Source organism: Anomaloglossus baeobatrachus, chromosome 3 (genome assembly GCF_048569485.1).
Source record: "Anomaloglossus baeobatrachus isolate aAnoBae1 chromosome 3, aAnoBae1.hap1, whole genome shotgun sequence".
Taxonomy (NCBI): Eukaryota; Metazoa; Chordata; class Amphibia; order Anura; family Aromobatidae; genus Anomaloglossus; species Anomaloglossus baeobatrachus.
In genome coordinates, this window is record NC_134355.1 from 282,668,203 (window position 1) to 282,690,617 (window position 22,415).

Genomic DNA, 22,415 nt, shown 5'->3' on the forward strand with positions numbered 1-22,415 from the left:
TAGAAAACTTAAAAAATAGAAAGTACCTTCAAAGCCGTGCACTAAATCAATGAAATATGGACTTTTTTGTACATGCCCCTTCATGTGAAGCCAACTGTGATGTTGGTATTGCTTACATATAGGAAGTTCATGTCATTTTAACAAGAACCACGCAGAGTGCATCTCTTGCCAGTCCACATCAGCGCCCACAACTGGCAACGCTCTTGTTTTGTAATAGGTTTAAGCTTACGCTCAGCCACATCCAGATGATTAAAGCTTTTGCAAATCCCTATTTAAAGAAATGTACTTACTGGGAGGATGGAGGAAGCTGTGGGTTATGCTCATATCTGGCATGTAATCTGAGCAAGTTTGGCTGTTTGCCTCTGGGACTCTACCGTCAGGCCGCAGACAGTCTGATAACGTAGGAGGCAGAGATGAGCCTTCTCCCTGTATGGCACAATCATAAAACCTTGTGTCATTTAACCCATATACCTAATTCATAAAGCAATCAAGGTCTCCTTGTCATATTTCTAAATTTTTCCATTTGTAGTAATGATGACAGCCTGGAACTAAACTTTGTTTGTTACTAAAAGTGATGAAATCAGTGGAAAGTCAATGAAAGAGTGTTCTGTATTATGAACTTAGTCACTCAGTCCTACAAGTGAATATCAAACATTGGACACATATTTGCCACACTCAAGCTGCAGTATGATGTAACTAGGTAGGGTACAATTTCAAGGTTTTTACAGTTTTAACATGTTTATGACAAGATTTTAGTAATTCAGCAAATAACATCACCCATTTGAAACAGTACAGATTTAAGTTGGTGGTCCAAAGGCCAAAGTTATTTTCATCTACACTAACAAGCAAAAGGGTAAAAATGTGTTAAACTTAAGACTTTTAGGCTCCATATTTCACCATTCAATAAAGATTTGAGAGTGAGACGACCTTCCTTTTATAGACAATCTTGGCTATCTCATACATAAATTTGACTTGCAACTATTTTGCATATGATTAGTTATTTAGATTTTTGTCATGTGACTGCATTGTTACTGTTTTACTCCTAGTGGTGGAAAAAGCTATTTATTTCTGTATACTACTAATTACAACCAGTTATCACATTCCCTAATAGCTCAGTATATTATTATGTTGACTAAATTGAATCAAGCCATGAAGAACATTTCCCAAGAAAAATAAAACAGAATCATCCAGTTTATCGCCAGCAGTCTCTTAGCCAAGAAAATTGCCAAACTGCATCATGTGAGTGCCATGACAGTTGGAAGAATCTATATATATAATTGCCTTATTCTGTCTGTCTGTCTGTCTGTCTGTCTATCTGTCTATCTGTCTGTCTGTCATGCTCCAAAATTGTGTCCTTACGGTGACACAAAGCTGATTGGCCGCTGGGCTCGCCATGGCCCCGCCCCCCACACGGATTGGCCGCTCGCCCAGGCTGCGCCCCCACACGGATTGGCCAGCCGCTCGCCCAGGCTCCGCCCCCCCACAGATTGGCCTCTCGCCCCGGCACCCTGCAGGCATTGGCAATTCGGCCACGCCACGCCCCGCCCCCCTCACGCAATGCACGCTAGCTCTGGCCCCGCCCCCTCCCTCCCCCCGCGCATTCCCCGAACTGACACGGCTGTCACGGAGGTGAGTACTGTACTCCCCCCCCCCCTCCCGCGCATTCCCCGAACTGACACGGCTGTCACGGAGGTGAGTACTGTACTCCCCCCACACCACCCCCCCCCCCCGGCCCCCGCTCGCACGGGAGTGGTGTGGATACGTTGGTAACCATGCTCGCATGGTTACAAGCGCATCAAGGTCCTGCTGCTGAGGAAGATCCACACGCACACACATAACAGCACACACACAAACATACACACACATCAGATCACACTCACTCTCACACACACCTCACACACACCTCACATCGCATCCACACACTCACAGCATCCGGCGAAATCGCTTGCTTCTCGGCCTCGATACTGTGCTGTTGTGACCTTCCAGGACCTGACGGAGGATCACATGGCCTGAAGCATGTGGTATCTCCGGATGTTGTGACTGTGAGCGCGTATGTGCGATATCGTCAGTGTCTGTGTGTGTGAGTGTATGCGATCGGGTGTGTGTGAGTGGATGCGATCGGGTGTTTGTGAGTGGATGCGATCGGGTGTGTGTGAGTGGATGCGATCGGGTGTGTGTGAGTGGATGCGATCGGGTGTGTGAGTGTCGGCAGAGGAGCACGGCGTGCTGGAGGAGGCTGGGAGCAGAGAGGCTGATCATGGGGAAGGCTGTGAGGGGGAGGCTGATGCTGGGGGAGACTGGGAGGGGAAGGCTGATGCTGAAGGAGGCTGGGAGGGGGAGGCTGGGAGGAGAGAGGCTGATCCTGTGGAAGGCTGGGAAGGGGAGGCTGATGCTGAGGGAGGCTGGAAGGAGAGAGGCTGATGCTGGGGGAGGCTGGAAGGAGAGAGGCTGAGGCTGGGAGGAGAGAGGCTGATGCTGGGGAAGGCTGATACTGAGGGAGGCTGGGAGGGGAAAGCTGATGCTGGGGAAGGCTGGGAGGACGGAGGCTGGGAGGAGAGAGGCAGATCCTGGGGAAGGCTGGGAGAGGGAGGCTGATGCTGGGGGAGGCTGGAAGGAGAGAGGCTGATGCTGGGGGAGGCTGGAAGAAGAGAGGCTGATGCTGGGGGAGGCTGATGCTGGGGGAGGCTGGGAGGAGAGAGGCTGATGCTGGGGAAGGCTGGGAGGAGAGAGGCTGATGCTGGGGACAGAGAGGAGAGGCTGATGCTGGGAGGAGAGAGGCTGATGCTGGGATGAGAGAGGCTGATGCTGGGAGGAGAGAGGCTGATGCTGGGGGAGGCTGGAAGGGGGAGGCTGATGCTGGGGGAGGCTGGGACGAGGGAGGCTGATGCTGGGGGAGGCTGATGCTTGGGGAGGCTGATGCTGGGGAAGGCTGGAAGGAGAGAGGCTGATGCTGGTGGAGGCTGATGCTTGGGGAGGCTGATGCTGGGGGAGACTGGAAGGGGAAGGCTGATGCTGAGGGAGGCTGGGAGGGGGAGGCTGGGAGGAAGGAGGCTGGGAGGAGAGAGGCTGATCCTGGGGAAGGCTGGGAATGGGAGGCTGATGCTGAGGGAGGCTGGAAGGAGAGAGGCTGATGCTGGGGGAGGCTGGAAGGAGAGAGGCTGATGCTGGTGGAGGCTGATGCTTGGGGAGGCTGATGCTGGGGGAGACTGGGAGCGGAAGGCTGATGCTGAGGGAGGCTGGGAGGGGGAGGCTGGGAGGAAGGAGGCTGGGAGGAGAGAGGCTGTTCCTGGGGAAGGCTGGGAAGGGGAGGCTGATGCTGAGGGAGGCTGGAAGGAGAGAGGCTGATGCTGGGGGAGGCTGGAAGGAGAGAGGCTGAGGCTGGGAGGAGAGAGGCTGATGCTGGGGAAGGCTGATGCTGAGGGAGGCTGGGAGGGGAAAGCTGATGCTGGGGAAGGCTGGGAGGACGGAGGCTGGGAGGAGAGAGGCTGATCCTGGGGAAGGCTGGGAGAGGGAGGCTGATGCTGGAGGAGGCTGGAAGGAGAGAGGCTGATGCTGGCGGAGGCTGATGCTGGGGGAGGCTGGAAGGAGAGAGGCTGATGCTGGTGGAGGCTGATGCTTGGGGAGGCTGGGAGAGGGAGGCTGATGCTGAGGGAGGTTGGGAGGAGGGAGGCTGGGAGAGGTAGGCTGAGAGAAGAGAGGCTGATGCTGGGGGAGGCTGATGCTGGGGGAGGCTGGGAGAGGGAGGCTGATGCTGGGGGAGGGTGGGAGGAGGGAGGCTGGGAGGAGAGAGGCTGATGCTGGGGAAGGCTGGGAGGAGAGAGGCTGATGCTGGGGACAGAGAGGAGAGGCTGATGCTGGGAGGAGAGAGGCTGATGCTGGGAGGAGAGAGGCTGATGCTGGGAGGAGAGAGGCTGATGCTGGGAGGAGAGAGGCTGATGCTGGGGGCAGAGAAGCTGATGCTGGGGGCAGAGAGGCTGATGCTGGTGCAGCATGGGGGATGGAGCACGATGGGGGGGTGCGCAGCATCGGGGATGGAGCATGATAGGGGGGTGCGCAGCATCGGGGATGGAGCACGATGGGGAGTGCGGAGTATGGCGGATGGAGCACGTTTGGGAGTGCGCAGCATGGCGGATGGATCACGTTTGGCAGTGCGCAGCATGGCGGATGGAGCACGTTTGGGAGTGCGCAGCATGGGAGATGGAGCACGATGGGGGGTGCGCAGCATAGGGGATGGAGCACAATGGGGAGTGCGCTGCATGGGGGATGGAGCACGATGGGGAGTGCACTGCATGGGGGATGGAGCACGTTTGGGAGTGCGCACCTCCCCCCAACACACACACACACACACACGCGCGCGCACTGCACAACACACCACACGCCACACACACACACACTGGGAACCACAAACAACTGCCCTACACAGACACCCACACACACAGACAACGCTGCACACACACAACACCCAACACACAAACACCGCGGCACACACAAATATACGCACATACCGCACAACACACACATTGCACAAAACATACCTCCCCCCAAAACACACCACACACACACAAACCGCGCAACACACAAACCGCGCAACACACACACAGCGCTCCACAAACAACGCAACACACGCAACACACATACAACACCGCTCTCACCCCCCGTCACACCCAGACAACACCCAGAACATGTACAGCCCCTACACAAACACTTGGTAACTACACACAACAACATCTATATATATATATATATATATATATATCAAAAATCATACATGAACTACACAATACGTAAATTCTAGAATACCCGATGCGTAGAATCGGGCCACCTTCTAGTATGAAATGAAATCCGTCCATTCAAAGTGAAGAGGTGGATATCCAGGCAAAATATCGGAGTCAACAAGTCTGCTCATAACAAGGTCTATCACCTCTGACGCAACAAACATGGCAGTGGAGGTGGCTTGTATGGTTCATAATAGTAAGATCACAGATGTCCATGCAAGTGCCAAGCAAGCAATGCACATTACACAAGCCTGGAATGGTCCCCCAAGAAGGTGAAGAAGCTTCGACTTCAGTATCGTCATAAGAAGTGTCAGCTCAAGTTTCCAAAGAAGTACGAAACGTAAACAGTACAAGACTGGAAATGGGGGATTTCGAGAGATGAGACAAAAGTCAATAGACTGGGTTCTAATGGGTACAAATGGGGTGGGAAGAAACAAGGGAAAAAAGGGGCTAACAGATAGATAAACTGAAGAAACTGTCAAGTTTGGTGGAGGAAGCCTGATTATGTTGATTTGTTTTATAGCCAAAGGTGTTGGATACTTGACCAGGATCCATGGTGGTCTAAATACTGAGCTATATTTGAGTATCCTGAAAGACCAGTTAGTTCGTACACTTGAGAACTATAGGCATGAAAAGGACGACAATGTTCCAGCAGGACAACGAGCGGAAACATACGTCAAGATTGGCAAAAAAAGTGGTTCAATGACAATAAAGTAGAGGTGCTAGATTGGCCCTTACAGTCCCTAGACATCAACCCAATCAAACACTTGAGGGTACAGCTGAAAACAAAGCTTTATAAATACCCAAGTGAGTTGATCAGTATGCACCAACATCAGATTTTGGTTGAGATAGGCTTGATTCTGATCAAGAGCTTGTACAGAAGGTTTAAGGCAGTGTTAAAAGCCAAAGGTGGATTTACAAAATACTTAAAATAAAAATTTAGATTTTTATAAGAGAAACAGTAACAATACAGTGACATGATAACTAGCATAACTAATCATATGCTAAATAGTTGCAAGTCAAATTTATGTATGAGATAGCCAAGATGATTGTCTACAAAATGAAGGAAGGTTCTGGTTCAAACTGTGGTGGATGGTGAAATATGGAGCCTGAAATTCAAACATTCAAACCATTTTCACCCTTTACTCGTAAGTGTAAATCCCTATCTATTTAATGTCATAATCTGAACTGATTTCTAATATACCTGCATTAAAAATGCCTACTATTTCCTTATTACCTTAACTGCTATTGTATTTTTGCCTGCTACTTCCTCTCTGATGAGGCTTTATCTGAGAATTCCTGTGTATGCTGGGATAATCAAACAAAGCATCAGAGGGCAGAGGCTGTGGTAACAGCAGTAGCCACTGCCCCCTCCCTGAGGCCCCATTCACACGTACGTGTCTTCGGTACGTTTTAGGTCTGTTCCTGCACGTACTGGATACACGGGCACACGTAGACCCATTAAAATCAATGGGTCAGCGCACATGTGTGTGTTTTACCATGGAACATGTGTACGTGTGGAGCATACGTGTGTCCGTGTCTTCCACACGTAGACATGTCCACGTTTTCTCCGGCATCACACGGCTCACATACGGACCACATGGATGTAGTGTGGATGCGGTCCCGTGTGACACGCGCTGGAGAAAACTCACGTGTCAGAGAAAAAAATAACAAACCTTTACTCACCTTCTCCTGCCTTCCTGTCTCTGCCGCTGCTGTCACTTGCTGCCGTCCGCCGCTCATTATGCTCATTGCATATTCACTTCACTGCGTCCGGAAGCTGCAGCAGCGGGGAGTCGGCTGGGCTGGAGACCAAAGATCAGCACCACGGACAGCGACGCCAGGGACAGGTGAGTAGAAAGTTCTCGTTCTCCGTGTGTTATCACGGATAACACACGGAGAACACACGTAGTGCCATAAACACGGCTCACGGAGGGGAAAACGCACCTTTGATACGTCCGTGAAAGACGTGCGTGATTTTCACGGACGTGTGAAGAGGGCCTAAAACAAAGTATCATCAGTGACACTTGTTTCACGTGTTGTGCACTGTGTTATGTGCACAGTAACAGGCACTCTCTGTTACCGGCTCAGAACTGTAGTAATGAGCCAGCAAAAGAGCCAAGCGCACAGTAGGTGCACATTGGCAGGATAGCTGGCATGCAGAAACCAGAGCCACCCCCACAAATAATGTCACTTTCCTGGGGGGTCATTGATCTTTGCACGCCAGGTATTCTGCTATTGTACACCGACAGTCAAGGTGTGCAGAATTATTAGGTAACTTGTCTTGCTCATGCAAAACAGAGATTTACAAGAAAAAAGAAAAAGGTAGCAGTGGCACTCACCTAGTGAAAAACATTTTCTTTACAACCTAATGAAGCACCACTGCGCATGAAACGGCTGCTGTTATCCTCTTTTTTGATCCATGCATCCCCTCAAGAATTTGGCAAGTTTTAAAATGTAATAAAGAAAATGTTTTTCACAAGGTGAGTGCCACTGCTACCTTTTTCTTGGAAATTTATCATCCTTTGAATTGGGTGTGCATCACCTCAATGTGAATGTGTGGTTAGACTATGTCAACACTAGGACTGATTTTTTTGACTCACAAAGAAAAGAGTTATTCTGATGAGTTGGTAGTACCGGACTTTTCTTTCAATTTAATTAAAACAGAGATTTATCTAACACTGAAAAGTCCAAATTTTTTAAAAGTCTTACAGAGCCATGCCGCACTCTTGAAATTGTTAAAATATTGGGGCATGATCACAGAACCATCAAACATTGTGTTGCAAATGGTCAACAGGGTTGCAAAATATTGTGTTGAGAAAAAAGACGAACATTATTTGCCAAAGATTTGAGAAGAATCAAACGTGAAGTGACCAAGGACCTGTTATCTTTCAGTTCTGTTATGATCCAGAATTGCAAGACCCAGAAGTACAAGGTGTTCAGTGCTCAGAGACATGGCCATTGTAGGGGAGGCTGAAACTGAGCACTACTGAACAAGACACAGAAGGGGAAACATCAAGACTGAGCCAAGGAATGTCTGAAGACAGGTTTTTTAATAGTTTTATGGACAAATTAGATGAAAGGGAGTCCTAACAGACCAATTGGATGGCCTATGGCTGGATTAATAATAAGTACAGACATCTATTTTACCTCAGCCGCTAGCAAGGTAGAGGTGGAGTACTGCTGGTATTTTTTTTGAAGATGAACTAGTTTGACATTATTGGGTGGAAAATGGATTCAAAATCAACTTCCAAATCTGCTACCAATTCTTAGAACATACTTTCTTCAAATATTGGGATAGGAAAAGGTCTGACTCTTTCAAAAAAACAATTATTATTATTATGCAGGACAATCCTCCATGACATGCAAACAAAGTCTCCACTACTTGGCTGCCAGTAAAGGCCTTTAACGTGAAAAAATAATGACATGGCTCCTCCCTCACCTGACCCAACCCCTATTGAGAACTTGTGGCCCTTATTAAATGTGAGATTTACTGTGAAGGAAACCAATACCACTTCTCTGAACAGTGTCTTGGTGGCTGTGGATGGTGCTGGACAAAAAGTTGATCATCAACAGATCAAGAACGGACAGACTCCATGGATGGCTTATGGCTGCTATTCAAAAGACGGGGGACTATATTGGTCTCTGATATTACTTTACAAATGTCAGAAGTATATTTTTGTACATTTCGAGTTGTTTAGCTATTCTCACTTTAACAAATGTAATCGATCAACTGAGATGGGAAAATTTTTGTTTTTCACTCTTAATGTCTTAAATATTACAGGTTACAGTTTTATTAACATTTTATATTGACTGACAGCACTGTAGTTGTTCAAGAATATGATTAATAATCAAAAATAGAAATTGCCTAAGAATTGAGTATACAATTTAAACTCTGTACTTCAACAATAGGTGTTTTATTTAAAGGGAGTTAGTGGGTCTCATTAATGGGCATCAATGTATTTGTATAATGGTGTATTAAGACATCAAATGCTGTGGTCCCCAGAAAGTTATCAACTATTAAACTTATACCGTAAAAGACTAATCTAAACAACTAATATATTAGTCAGATGGTCAAATACATACACTTGTGATTCACCTTTCTCTGTATGTAGCACTCACCTGGGCCTCCACAGTATAGGCACTCCAGAGAGGCATGAATAAATTGTGGCTATAGCCACTCACATAGCCCTCATGGTATAGGAGGCAATACGTGCTATTAACAATTAAATTACTAGGCCTTCCATATGGCAAGTGTTTTGCTTCTGCTTGACTAACTGTAGAGCAAAGTAGAAGAGTAGTTACAGTCAGTACAAAAAAACAAAGATCTAAATGGTTAAACAATTCTTATATTACTCACTGCTTTGTTGAGTAAGAGTTAATCTTCCATTAAGCACAGCTGCATCAGGCTGAAATGATAAAAATGAAATAAATGAGATAAAAATAAGACTAAAGGGGGCTTTACACGCAACGACATCGCTAACGAGATGTCGTTGGAGTCGCGAAATTCGTGACGCACATCCGGCCTCGTTAGCGACATTGTTGCATGTGAAACGTACGAACGACCGCTAACGATCAAAAATACTCACCACATCGTTGATCGTTGACACGTCGTTCAAATCCCAAATATCGTTGCTGGTGCAGGACGCAGGTTGTTCGTCGTTCCTGAGGCAGCACACATCGCTAAGTGTGACACCCCAGGAACGACGAACAACACCGTACCTGCGTCCTCTGGCAACGAGGTGGGCGTGTCTTTCCTTCGGTTGCTCACCGCCCCTCCGCTTCTATTGGCCGCCTGCCGTGTGACGTCGCTGTGACGCCGCACAAACACCACCCTCTTAGAAAAGAGGCAGTTCGCCGGCCACAGCGATTTGCCTGTGACGCACAAACGATGGGAGCGGATGCTTTCACGTGTAAAGCAGCCTTTAGTCCAAATTCACAATGCAAAAAGAACCTGCATTGTAAGCTATTTAAGAAGTCACAAAAGCAGAAACAATATTGGATATTACATACTTGCAGCCACATGACCGCCATTCCCGACTCTGTTGCTGGAGAATCCTCACAACGCACTGTACATATGATGTGAGGATTCACAAGTCTTCAGGCACATATTGCTACTGCAGACTTATCATTTTTAGACTGGACAGCCCCTTTAACAACTCACTGCTCATAATCATTGCATGTAGGCCAGCTGGGTTTGCTAGAGCATAACATTAGCTAATGATTCCTACCAGATTCTGCTTCAGTAGGGATCAAATAGCAGCACTGCTAGTGCACAATTTCGGCAAGCAGTACCCCAATACTGATGGTTTGACCTGTCAATCAAGTAGGAGTGCCCAGCCCACAGCAACTAAGAAATTGAGGAACAGTGTGCTCCTGCTGAAGAAGATGGGGCAAACCCTTTAATGCACATCCATTTTAATTCCTTTAGTTATTAGTAGAGATAAGCAAACCCAAGGTTGGTGTTCGGGGTTCGTACTGAACACAGACTTTACAAAAAACAGAGTTTGGGTTCAGAGATAGGATGGTTTACGTATGCAAACCACTTGCACGAGCATCACTGTGCTCAAGTACGTTCGGGCTCGCATTGGGGGTAACACCAGCTCAATTGGGTGTAGGGTGCATGAAACAAAAAAATGGAAAAACCCCACCTGCTCCCGGAAGTGATCTGTTTATGGTTGGCTGCATGTGGGCAGATAACCACTCAATTAGTGACTTCCATTGGGGTTCAGGTCAAGTCCGGGTCTCAAACCGAACTTTATCTAAAGTCCGGCGGAAGCAGCCGAACTGAACTTCCATGGGTCCACTCATCACTACTTATTAATCCTATAAAAAGAGTAATCAGCCAAAAACACATTTCTATTTAAACCTCATGTGGTGAATAATCAACAGTTTTAGAATATTGCAATGTACCTTCTGCATTAATTACGCATAGATTACAGGAACTTGGCTTGCTTCCAGTGGGTAGAAATCTGCCTAGTCATGAGATCCCAGAGGTTCTCAGCTTTATACTAAATACAGTGAAAACACTACACCGTCAGGCACACCAAGAAAAAGGAGCTGGGTGTGTCACCAAACTCACAGATACAAGCAGGCAGGATCAAACAAAAAAGAACAGTGTATAGGAAGAAATCATCCAAAACAAGATCGGCAGCACTCTGCCGTGTGAGAAGTTTTCATTTTGCTTCATACAAACAGGTGAGAAAGCATAGGGGAGGTGAGGGGAGGGAGCACAGAGGACGGGTGCTTTCACGGGTCCACCATAGGAAGAAATCACACTCAAAGATAATAATTAGAGAAATAAAAGTATTTTATTAGATTTATGCTAATCAAAATATTGACAAGCATTAAAAAAAATGTAAAAACATCTAAAAATGGATAACGCCAAGAGAACCTTGAATGCAAAATGAAACGTGTAACATTAGGCTATGTGCGAACGCTGAGTATTTGGTTCAGAAATTTTCTGCATCAAATCTGCACCTTCTGGCAGAAAAACGCACCAAAAAGCGCATGCGTTTTTGTGCTATGCAGTTTTCTTAATGAAGTCAACGGCTGAAGGGCTAAGACACGCAGATAAAAATGCACCAACAATTGACATGCTGCAGATTGTTTTCTGCACCAAATCTGCATGGAAAAAAAATAAGCAACATGTGCACAGCACTTCAGAATTCTCAATATAAGGCCTAAGCCACACGGCAAGAAAATCGGTGAGAGTGGAGTGTGATAAAATATCCGCTCGGACCAATATTAGCCTGTGTGTCAGCGCACATGAGCGATTATTTTCTCAGCCCTAATCGGACCGAGAAAACAATCGCAGCATGCTGCGATTGTAATGTCTGACTCTTTTCTCTCACACCCATTCAAGTGTATGGGGCGAGAGAAAAATCACACTGCACTCGCGGTACACCGGTGTACCATGCATGCAGAGCGAGAATCACAATAGCCGGCTACGAAGGAGAGAAATCCCTCCCTCCCCTCCTCAGTGCCGACCCACCCCTGCCTGCGCGAGCCGAGTGTCATGTGAGCATCGCACTAGTGCCCCGTGTGGCCCCGGCCTAAAGATAGACATGCAGACTCAGGCCACCATCTTCCTAAAAAAATGCATAAAAACGCACCATGCGCATACAACTTAAGTGCTCACTTGATAGAGCCACCCTTCACTGACAATATTGGAGACCAGAACTTTAAACACATTATAAACTGATAACAGATAAGACAGACCTACTACTCAAAAAATAGTCAAATGTGACTATTAGTAATGTCATTTCTAATAGTCAATTAGTAATGACAACCAAGGTCTCCACTCATATACAGCCAGCCGAAGAGCATTTCCAGGGGAGGGTAGGCAAGGTTTTTTTTTTTTATACACAGCATCCAGACAAGTTGATTTTTATCCCCAGTGAGAGCCATTCATAGACTGCAAGCGTCTCTCACTGGGGTGCCGGATCCCGTCATTCTCTGAAGTTAGCTTGCTCTTTGGGTTGCATTGTTCACGAATGACACATCCAAGCACCCACAAAACTTTGCCAAATACCAAGCACCCCGATGCTCTATCGAGTATCAAGCAGTGGCAAGCACGCTTGTTCATCATTACTGGAGATCCTAGGATCAGTAAGAAGGGATAGAAATCATCTTTTAGGCCTCTTTCACACGTACGTGCCTCCGGTACGTGTATGGTCCGTTTCCTCACATACTGGAGACGCGTACACACGTAGACCTATGTCTTCCTATGGTGTCGGACACACATGTATTTTAGCATGGAACGGGTATCCGTTCCGTACATACGTGTGTCCGTGTGTTTCTCACGCCGACATGCCCATTTTATCTCCGGCATCACGGTTGTCAAACGGAACGCAATCAGGTGACACATAACACACACGAACCACACGTATGTGTTCCGTGTGACACGCACCGGAGAAAAGACATGTGTCTGCGAGAAAAAAAAACACATTACTCACCTTCTCCAGCCCTCCTGTCTCTGCCGCTGCTGTCACTTGCTGCCGACCGCCGCTCATTATGCTAATTGAATATTCATTTCATTGCGGTCGGAAGCTGCGGCAGCGAGGAGATGGCAGGGCTGGAGACCGAAGATCAGCACCACGGACAGCGACGCCAGGGACAGGTGAGTAGAAAGTTCCCATTCTCCGTGTGTTATCACGGATAACACACAGAGAACACATGTAGGCCATGCACACAGTACACCAACGGCAATACGCACCTTTGACACGTCTGTGAAACATGTGCGTGATTTTCACGGATGTATAAAAGAGGCCTTTAAGGGAGTCTGTCACTGCAAAAATGCTAGCTAAATTACTTATACAAGGGTGTAGGGGACTTAGCCCCCATAAATATAAAAGACTTGTATGCAAATGGGAATGCTTTGGTGCACCCTGATGTAGCCAAAGGGCTCAGTGCATCATTACCCCCACTCAATTTGGGTGTAATGAGCTCAGTGTTAGGGCTTGCTCACACAGGCGAGAGAATTGGCCTAATTATGTTACTGACACTAAGCTCAAACTCTGATCAGACTGTGAGCCAAGTGTCAGTTTACTAAGATCCAATTCTCTTGCATGCGAGTATAGTAGTACAGCTGAGGAGGAGATGGAAAACTTAATTTCCCCATCTTATCCATTGTCTGTGTCAGTGTAAATCAGACGACCAGGGTCGGACTGGGGTGTCTGGGGCCTACCAGGGAAAATAACTCTAGGGGCCCACCCTACAGTTACATGCAAATATCTATTAGCTGCTATGCCCGTTATAGTTTAGCGCTGACTGTAAAGCACAGGCGGCTCCTGCACATCTCCTGTGCACACACAATAACTCTTTACAATTACAGTAGTTTGCAGTAATGGGATCTTTGGTGACAAGTTATCACCGATCCACAGGGTAGGTTGGTGATAACTTATTGATTGGTGGAACCAGACCAGTGGAAACCGCACCGACCGGAAGATTGGGGAACTTTTATCCCTGACAGGACACTTATATGCCCATTATACAATGCAGCGGCAGCAGGTGGGATGTGTGGCCGCAGCTCCATCCATCCTCTGTGGCGTGGGATGTGTGACCGCAGCTCCAGTCATCCTCTGTGGCGTGGGATGTGTGACCGCAGCTCCAGTCATCCTCTGTGGCGTGGGATGTGTGACCGCAGCTCCAGTCATTCTCTGTGGGGTGGGATGTGTGACCGCAGCTCCAGTCATCCTCTGTGGGGTGGGATGTGTGACCGCAGCTCCATTCATCCTCTGTGGGGTGGGGTGTGTGGCTGCAGCTCCATTCATCCTCTGTGGAGTGAGGTGTGTGACCGCAGCTCCATTCATCCTCTGTGGGGTGGGATGTGTGACCGCAGCTCCATTCATCCTCTGTGGAGTGAGGTGTGTGACCGCAGCTCCATTCATCCTCTGTGGCGTGGGATGTGTGACCGCAGCTCCAGTCATTCTCTGTGGGGTGGGATGTGTGACCGCAGCTCCATTCATCCTCTGTGGGGTGGGGTGTGTGACCACAGTTCCATTCATCCTCTGTGGCGTGGGATGTGTGACCGCAGCTCCATTCATCCTCTGTGGGGTGGGATGTGTGACCGCAGCCCCATTCATCCTCTGTGGAGCAGTCAGATAAAAACAAGCACAGCGCTCACAGCCACTGAGGGAATGAATGGATCAGGGGTCGGGTCATACATGAGCTCCAGTGTAATGGGGATAAAAGTTGCACATTTTGCTGATCAGTTCGGGTCCCAGCAATCCGACCACCACTGATGAATAAGTTATCACATACTTAGGCCACGTTCACACTTTCAGTATTTGGTCAGTATCTTACATCAGCATTTGTAGCCAAAATCAGTAGTGGGTGAAAAATGCAGAAGCGGTGCCCGTCTTTCTATTATACTTTTCCTCTCATTTTACTGATCTACAATTCCTGGTTTTGGCTTCAAATAATGAGGTAAAAAACTCACCAAATACTGTGTGCATGTGGCCTTAGAAAAGGAGATTACTTGTTTTCACTCTTCAGACTGAATAAGAACTGGATGTTCGAAACGCGTCCTCTCTGACATGGGCTTGACCACCATAGCATGGACTTTTTAATGATAAGAAAATAAAGGAATTTTTATTTTAAAGAACAAAATGCCTGGAGTTTTGTGCTGGTGAAATCCTTCAACCAATTTCCATCCAATAGTGTATGCAGGAGAGCAGACAGCAGCTGCAGAACTACAAGGCTCAGCATACTTCATCCAGGACTGTATGCAGGAGTTTTTTGCCCCCCAAAAAAATGACGTGGGCTTCGCCATATTTTTGTATGCTAGCCAGGTGCAGCAGGCAGCTACGGGCTGCCCCCAACCCCCAGCTGCCTATTTGTACCCGGCTGGGAACCAAAAATATAGGGAAGCCCTATTTTTTTTTTAATTTCATGAATTTCATGAAATTAAAAAAAAAAAAATGACGTGAGCTTCGCCCAATTTTTGAGTCCAGCCAGGTACAACTAGGCAGCTGGGGATTACAATCCGCAGTGCAAAGTGCCCAAGCTTTCTGGGCACCCCCGCTGCGAATTGCAGTCCGCAGCCACCCCAGAAAATGGCGCTTTCCTAGAAGCACCATCTTCTGGCGCTGTATCCAACTCTTCCAGATGCCCTGACGCCGGGTGGCTCGCTGGGTAATAATAGGGTTAGGGCTAGCTGTATATTATTAGCTGGCCCTAAGCCCGAAATTCATGGTGTCACGCCAATATTAGACATGGGCACCATGAATTTCTAGTAAAGATAAAAAAAAACACAACACAGAAAAATATTTTTATTAGAAATAAAACACAACATATTAGTGACTCCATCTTTAATGAAATAAAGAACCCCCCTCCGCAGTAATCCTGGGTCAAGGGTCCAGGGCCGTCCAATCCGGATCCAATATCATCTGATCGGTTTGCTGGAAGGCAAAGCGATCAGATGATGTGTCAGGTTCAACGCCCTGAATCACATGACATAGCAGCTGATTGTATAAAAGCCGGTTATACAAGCAGCTGATGCATCAGTGAGAAAAAAAAAAATATACATACGTCCGATCGCTGCAGGATCTGCCGGTAATCATCTGAAGTCTCCTGACGGCATCAGCTGATCGTTTAAGCCGGCGTCACTTTAAGACTTACGATCAGCTGATGCGTCAGGTGACCACTTCAGGTGATCAGTGCCAGGTCCTGCAGCCATCGGATGTACCCGGGAGCATACAGCCGGAGCTGTGTCCTGCGGTCTGCAAGGAGCAGCTGGACAGTGCGGGGAAGAGGTGAAAAGATACTTTTTTTTTTTTTTTTTTCTTCGGCTGCTGAGCGCTTACCTGCAGCCCTGCGCGTCCTCTCCTCTGCTGCTCCGGTACAGTGTGATGGCGGACGCTGTGTCGCTTCGGGGCTGAGCACCTCCTCCGCCTCAGTCCTGTCACCGGCCGCACTGTTCACATGTACGCGCGTCTGAAAGAGGCGCGTACATTTGAATAGCGGCGCGGTCTGGGACTTCCGCAGTGCAGGACATACGGTGATATCACATGACTGTGATGTCACCACAGGTCCTTCTGCAGCCACACAAACTACAGCGATAATACGGAACTTGTGTTATCACTGCAGCTTGTGATTAAAAGACTGGGGGGCCCTCAGAGCGTGGGAGGGGGGGTCCATCAGAGCGTGGGGGGCCCTGCACAGTCTGCCCGCACATAACGCCGGCCCCGAAAAACCGGCGGCACCACAGCACTATCACTGCCCCGTGCTATGTAAGGCACAGGGGCCCACTGAGGGCCCGGTGCCTACCGGGGGATTCTCCTGTACCCCGGCGGGCCAGACCGAGCCTGCAGACGACACCCTACCTAGTGCAGTCCAATGATTTCCACACACTCTTAGGCTATGTGCGCACTTTGCTTTTTACCTGCTTCTTACCTGCTTTTTCAACTGCAGCGTTTAATGCCAAAATGGTTGTGTTCTGCTTTTCAAGCAAAGTCTATGGGAATTTGGTTTTCTTGTCCGCACTTTCAAGTTCAAACTGCAGCCTTTTTGTTGCAGAACTTTGGTCAAAAACTCAGCTTTGCAGTGCAAAACCCAAATGGCAAAAACAATTGTCATGTTTTTGTTTTTGCCATTTGGGTTTTGCCCTGCAAAGCTGAGTTTTTGACCAAAGTTCTGCAACAAAAAGGCTGCAGTTTGAACTGCAAAGTGCGGACAAGAAAACCAAATTCCCACAGACTTTGCTTGAAAAGCAGAACACAACCATTTTGGCATTAAACGCTGCAGTTGAAAAAGCAGCAAAAAAGCAGGTAAAAAGCAGGTAAAAAGCAAAGTGCGCACATAGCCATAGACTTGTATGGGTGCATGTCACCCAATGATCACAGGCACTTGCAGCATGCTGCGATTTTTTTTTCCTCTTGTCAAAACGGTATGAGGAAAAAAAGTGCAAGTCGGCACTACCCCATAGTATAACATTGGGTCAAGCGCTATCCAATTGAAAACCAGAAAAAATTCTCTCTAAAACATCACTTTTATTAATACTATTAAAATACTAAAATAATACTAAATTCTGGAATAATATCCAGAAGTAAAGACATCAACAAGTCGTGCTTAGTGATAACTAAGTAGGGTCTTGAAGGTGGACAGGGGACAAGGGGTGTGCACCGCCTACTAATTTCAATTGATATGCTGATAGTTATGAGGTGGGACAGGGGGTCTGATAATCCCTGATGTTATTCCCTACCTAACCACGGAGGTCAAAAGCACCTTAATTTTTTGGGTGCCCCCCGTTCCTCGGCGGCTAGCCCTAACTGCCCCTGTTACTACTCCTGACCCTAGCCCACCACCAAGTGGATTGTGCAGTGGTGCATAACAGTCATGTGTCAAAGGTAATACCAATTACAATAATAAACCCAAATCTCATGTGCAAATTAAGGATTTCAAATCACAGTTTTATAAATTGCCTGTATGGCTATGAAACTGGGAAGATACATGAGAAAGAGGGTCTACACAAAAGATGATGGACCTGTGGTCCTAGTACTTATCCTGCCAGGACTAACTTGATTCCGACGCGTTTCCCCCCAGCGTCTTGGGGTTCATCAGGGGATATAGATATATCAAATTATCTCTAATCTGTTTAGGCCATCAATCTCCTCGTTGTTTATATTCTCCATGAGATGAAGATCCTGTGTGGTCCTTATGTGGGTCCAGTTGATACTCTGTACCCCCCCATTTAGGTGCTGGAGTTACAATGAAAAGCTCCTTTCACTTAATGGTACCAGGAAGGCTCTCTAGGCAATAGGTGCCTGCAGTAACAGCCTTTCACTGTGGCATCAGGTCCATAAGTGGGTGCATGTCACCCAATGATCACAGGCACTTGCAGCATGCTGCGATTTTTTTTTCCTCTTGTCAAAACGGTATGAGGAAAAAAAGTGCAAGTCGGCACTACCCCATAGTATAACATTGGGTCAAGCGCTATCCAACAAAACATCGGAGGGCACTCATGTATGTAGTGTGCGCTCTCTTCACTGGCTCATGTCTGCAGCTGATGCTTAGTACTGTGCTGCAAATAGGAGCCAGTGATGAGCGTGTACACTGACACTGAGCAAGGCTGGGCTCCTGCATTGTCATTGTGGAGGTACAGAGCCATTGATTGAATTTAGGCAGCCCTTGAGCACTGTCAATCACAATATGATAAAGTGCTCAATATGCAAATGAAGGAGAACAAACAGTGCACTGAGCCCTTTAAAGCTTATCTTTTAAGTTATCAACAGTTTTTGAGTATTTCAAAACACCTTCTGTATTAAGTAGGGATGATTGAATGCCTGAAATATTCGGCTTCACGAATATCCGACAAATAGGTTGCCGCTATGCGAATATTCCATGCGCAATGTAAGTCTATGGGAAGCCCGAATAGTTCCGAATAGTCGTTATTCAGGTTTCTCATAGACTTACATTGCGCATCGAATATTTGAAAATAGTCGAATAGCAGCGACCTATTCGGAAAATATTTGCGAAGCCGAATATTTGAAGTATTCGATCATCCCTAGTATTAAGGTATATGGATTTCGAGATCTTATCCTGCTTCTAGTGGATACAAGTCTGCCTAGTTGTGAAAGCCCAGAGGATACAATGAAAACCAAAGCTCACTTACTGAATTTGTGCAGCTGCAGCTCAAATTGGATAATGGTTGTGTAAATACACAGGTTAATGGATCTGATTTTTCTTGAATAATGGTTGGAGTAAAAAATGGTTCTTTTAGTAAATGGTTCAGACTGCCATGTGTTCCATTATTAGGAGCGGGATGAATTTTTAACAAATCTGTAAAAAAACAAGAGTTAATTAATTGACATTCTAGACTTTAGGTACTGTCACACATAACGAGATCGCTAGCGAGATCGCAGCTGAGTCACCGTTTTGGTGACGCAGTAGCGATCCCGTTAGCGATCTCGTTATGTGTGACACTTACCAGCGATCAGGCCCCTGCTGTGAGATCTCTAGTCGTTGCTGAATGGTCCAGGTCATTTTCTTCAAAGGCGATGTCCTGCTGGGCAGGACACATCGCTGTGTTTGAAACTGTGTGACAGGATCAAAGTGACTGCTGAGATCGTTATACAGGTCGCTACTGCGACCTGTATTGTTCCTGCATCGCTGGTAAGATCTGACTGTGTGACACTCACCTGCGACCTGCCAGCGACTTACCTGCGATCCCTATCAGGTTGCATCGTTTTCGGGATCGCTGGTAAGTCGTTGTGTGTGACTGGGCCTTTTCTCTGAACTTTCCTAATTGGGTGTGTATTGAGACAAGTACTTGGCAACTGAGGGACAAATTGAGGGATGACATGTACAGTATGGCTGCCAATGCTTTACATTACATTTCTGTACATTGATGTTATCGGGTTCTTGAAGGCAGTTGGTCCAACAAGATCACCAATGCAGCATGGCTGTGACCCACCACAGCATTCCTACTGCTGATAGAAGGATAGATAGATAGATAGATAGATAGATAGATAGATAGATAGATAGATAAAAGAGTCATTGAATTGAGAATGTAAATGAAAACTAGTAACAAAGAAATTGGTAACTCACCACACATTAGGTTGTACAGCTCTATATTGTCAAAGGAATCTACTTCTTCTTGCTTTTTAAATCCTGGGCCATGTCCTATGAAGATTGCCTGAAACAATATTGTATATGGGTCATTTACACGACCAGATAATTGTTTACACAATGAACAATACAAATTGATGATTGATCCATCTATGGTCTATAGATGTATACAGCTGGCATTTATTTGATGTCTTCTGATTATGATTATTATTATTATTATTATTCCTATTATTAATATAAAAAGTATAATTTTCTGTTTATGGTTTCTTGTTGTTATAAAGAAAGAGAATATGGACCCATTTGGCAGTGTACTAAAGGAGTTATCCAGGTTTGAGAGCAAAGTCTGCAATCACTCTATGTGACTTCTGAATAATGATAGCATGTGGTGCGGACACTGCCTCAATTCCTCTCAATTAGGCTACATGCGCACACTGCGTTTTTTGCTGCATTTTTGCTGCGTTTTTGGTGCAGTTTTGTTGTCAGAACTTTCTGACATTTGACTTCCCAGCAAAGTTTATGAGAAGTCAGATTTGCTATGCGCACGTTGCAGTTTATTTGATAGCGTTTTATTTGTCAAAAGTTTGTGACAAAAAAAAATGCAGCATGTTCATTCTTCCTAAGTTTTTGTCAACATTTGTCACAAAAACGCAGCAAAAACGCATGTTATGAAAAATGCACCAAAAACGCACCTACAATTACAAGCGTTTTTTGTGACATTTCCAGGCTCTCTCTGACAAGGTGCAGTTTTGGCTGCATTTTGGCGGCAATTTGGCTGCAGTTTTGGCTGCAGTTTGTGAACACAAAAAGATGCAGCGTGCGCATGTCGCCTTCCCTGTCCAAGCAAGACAAGATTGCAAGTATGCGATTTCCATACTTGTAGTCACTTGACGATTATTCTCATCCAGTTTATCTCAATAGAAAGGAATTGAGAGAAGCCAGAAATGTCTATCCGGCACATGATTGGTAGTAAGCAAATCACATACATGCAGTCATGTGACCACTCTTTGTATCCGAAATACCAGGGAATAATGACAGCATGTGTACTGCATGATGTCACAATTTCAGAGGTATACAGTTACATAGTCTGACAGCAGACTTTGCTCTCAAACTGGGACAACACTTATAAAATGGCAATATGTCTTTATTTGTACCATTTATATCACATGCTAATCTATGAAGATATAGAAATACAGCATTGAGACAAAAAGATTGCTGGAGTAAATTGTGTCAAATGTATTAACCTTTTTAAGGAGCAATCTGTACATTTATGAAAAAACAAGTGTATTATTTTAATAAGCAGGCTCAGTAGCTGAGCCCGCTCAATACAGTACAGGTGCTGGCTGCTTTAGGTATGTGGGCATAGTGTCTAATAGACGGTGAAGTTTATGTAGAGTTTTTGAAGCAGAGGATGTTTTAGGCCAAAAACACACTTCCGCATAAAAAACGTACGTGTCTCACATTCCGTTTTTTGGGTCCGTGTTCCGTTTTTTAGGGGAGTTTCTCCCGTAAGTATGACATCCGTGTGATGGCGTATGCTCTCCGTATGTACGTGTGGAATGTTCGTATTGGCATAAAATACGTACGTATGCAATCTGTGTGCCGTTCGTTTTTAGAGGTCCGCATTCTTACCCAAATAACGTTGTTAATCCTTCAGGACAAAAACACACTTCCGCATAAAAAACGTACGTGTCTCACATTCCGTTTTTCGGGTCCATGTTCCGTTTTTTAGGGGCGTTTCTCACGTACGTATGACATCCGTGTGATGGCGTATGCTCTCCGTGTGTACATGTGGAATGTCCGTATTGGCATAAAATACGTACGTATGCAATCCATGTGCCGTCCGTTTTTAGAGGTCCGCATTCTTACCCAAATAACGTTGTTAATCCTTCAGGCCAAAAACACACTTCCGCATAAAAAACTTACGTGTCTCACATTCCGTTTTTCGGGTCCGTGTTCCGTTTTTTAGGGGCGTTTCTCACGTACGTATGACATTCGTGTGATGGCGTATGCTCTCCGTGTGTACATGTGGAATGTCCGTATTGGCATAAAATACGTACGTATGCAATCCGTGTGCCGTTCGTTTTTAGAGGTCCGCATTCTTACCCAAATAACGTTGTTAATCCTTCATCATGAGATCCTGGTGTTATTTGGTCAATTTCCATCCCTCATCGGTGGATAAGGTTTAAAAACATTTCAAATCATTGTATTTAGGCTCTTCCACTCATTAGACTGACTTCAAAATGTCTCTCTACAATAAAGCAACCATGTATTTGCTATGGTTGATATCTAGGAGATTTGGGGTTAGGAGTAGAGATGAGCGAACCGGTCGCGGTTTGGCTCGAGCTTTGTTCGCCGAACAGAGACCGCAATCGGGTTCGGTTTGGTGAACCGTTCGGCGAACCACTCGAACCCCATAGGAAACAATGGGAGGCTATCACAAACACATAAAAACACCTAGAAAACACCCTCAAAGGTGTCTAAAAGTGACAAACAACTCACAAGACAACACAAACACATGGGAAAGTGACAAGAACAAATTCTTATGTGAAAACAAAACAGCTTGACGAG

The 22,415-nt window shown here is 46.2% G+C and overlaps 1 protein-coding gene across 2 annotated transcripts in view; it reads right to left on the reverse strand.

The window, feature by feature from the left end:
• ENPP3 (ectonucleotide pyrophosphatase/phosphodiesterase 3) overlaps nucleotides 1-22,415 on the reverse strand; it is a 213,944-nt gene that overhangs the window by 31,503 nt on the left and 160,026 nt on the right. For both annotated transcript variants that reach the window (XM_075339878.1, XM_075339879.1), the window contains exons 17-21: nucleotides 19,827-19,914; nucleotides 18,892-19,058; nucleotides 9,136-9,184; nucleotides 8,898-9,052; nucleotides 291-426 (exon numbers count right to left, since the gene is read on the reverse strand). In XM_075339878.1, the coding sequence (XP_075195993.1) occupies nucleotides 291-426; nucleotides 8,898-9,052; nucleotides 9,136-9,184; nucleotides 18,892-19,058; nucleotides 19,827-19,914 (595 nt within the window). The remainder of the gene's footprint in view (nucleotides 1-290; nucleotides 427-8,897; nucleotides 9,053-9,135; nucleotides 9,185-18,891; nucleotides 19,059-19,826; nucleotides 19,915-22,415) is intronic.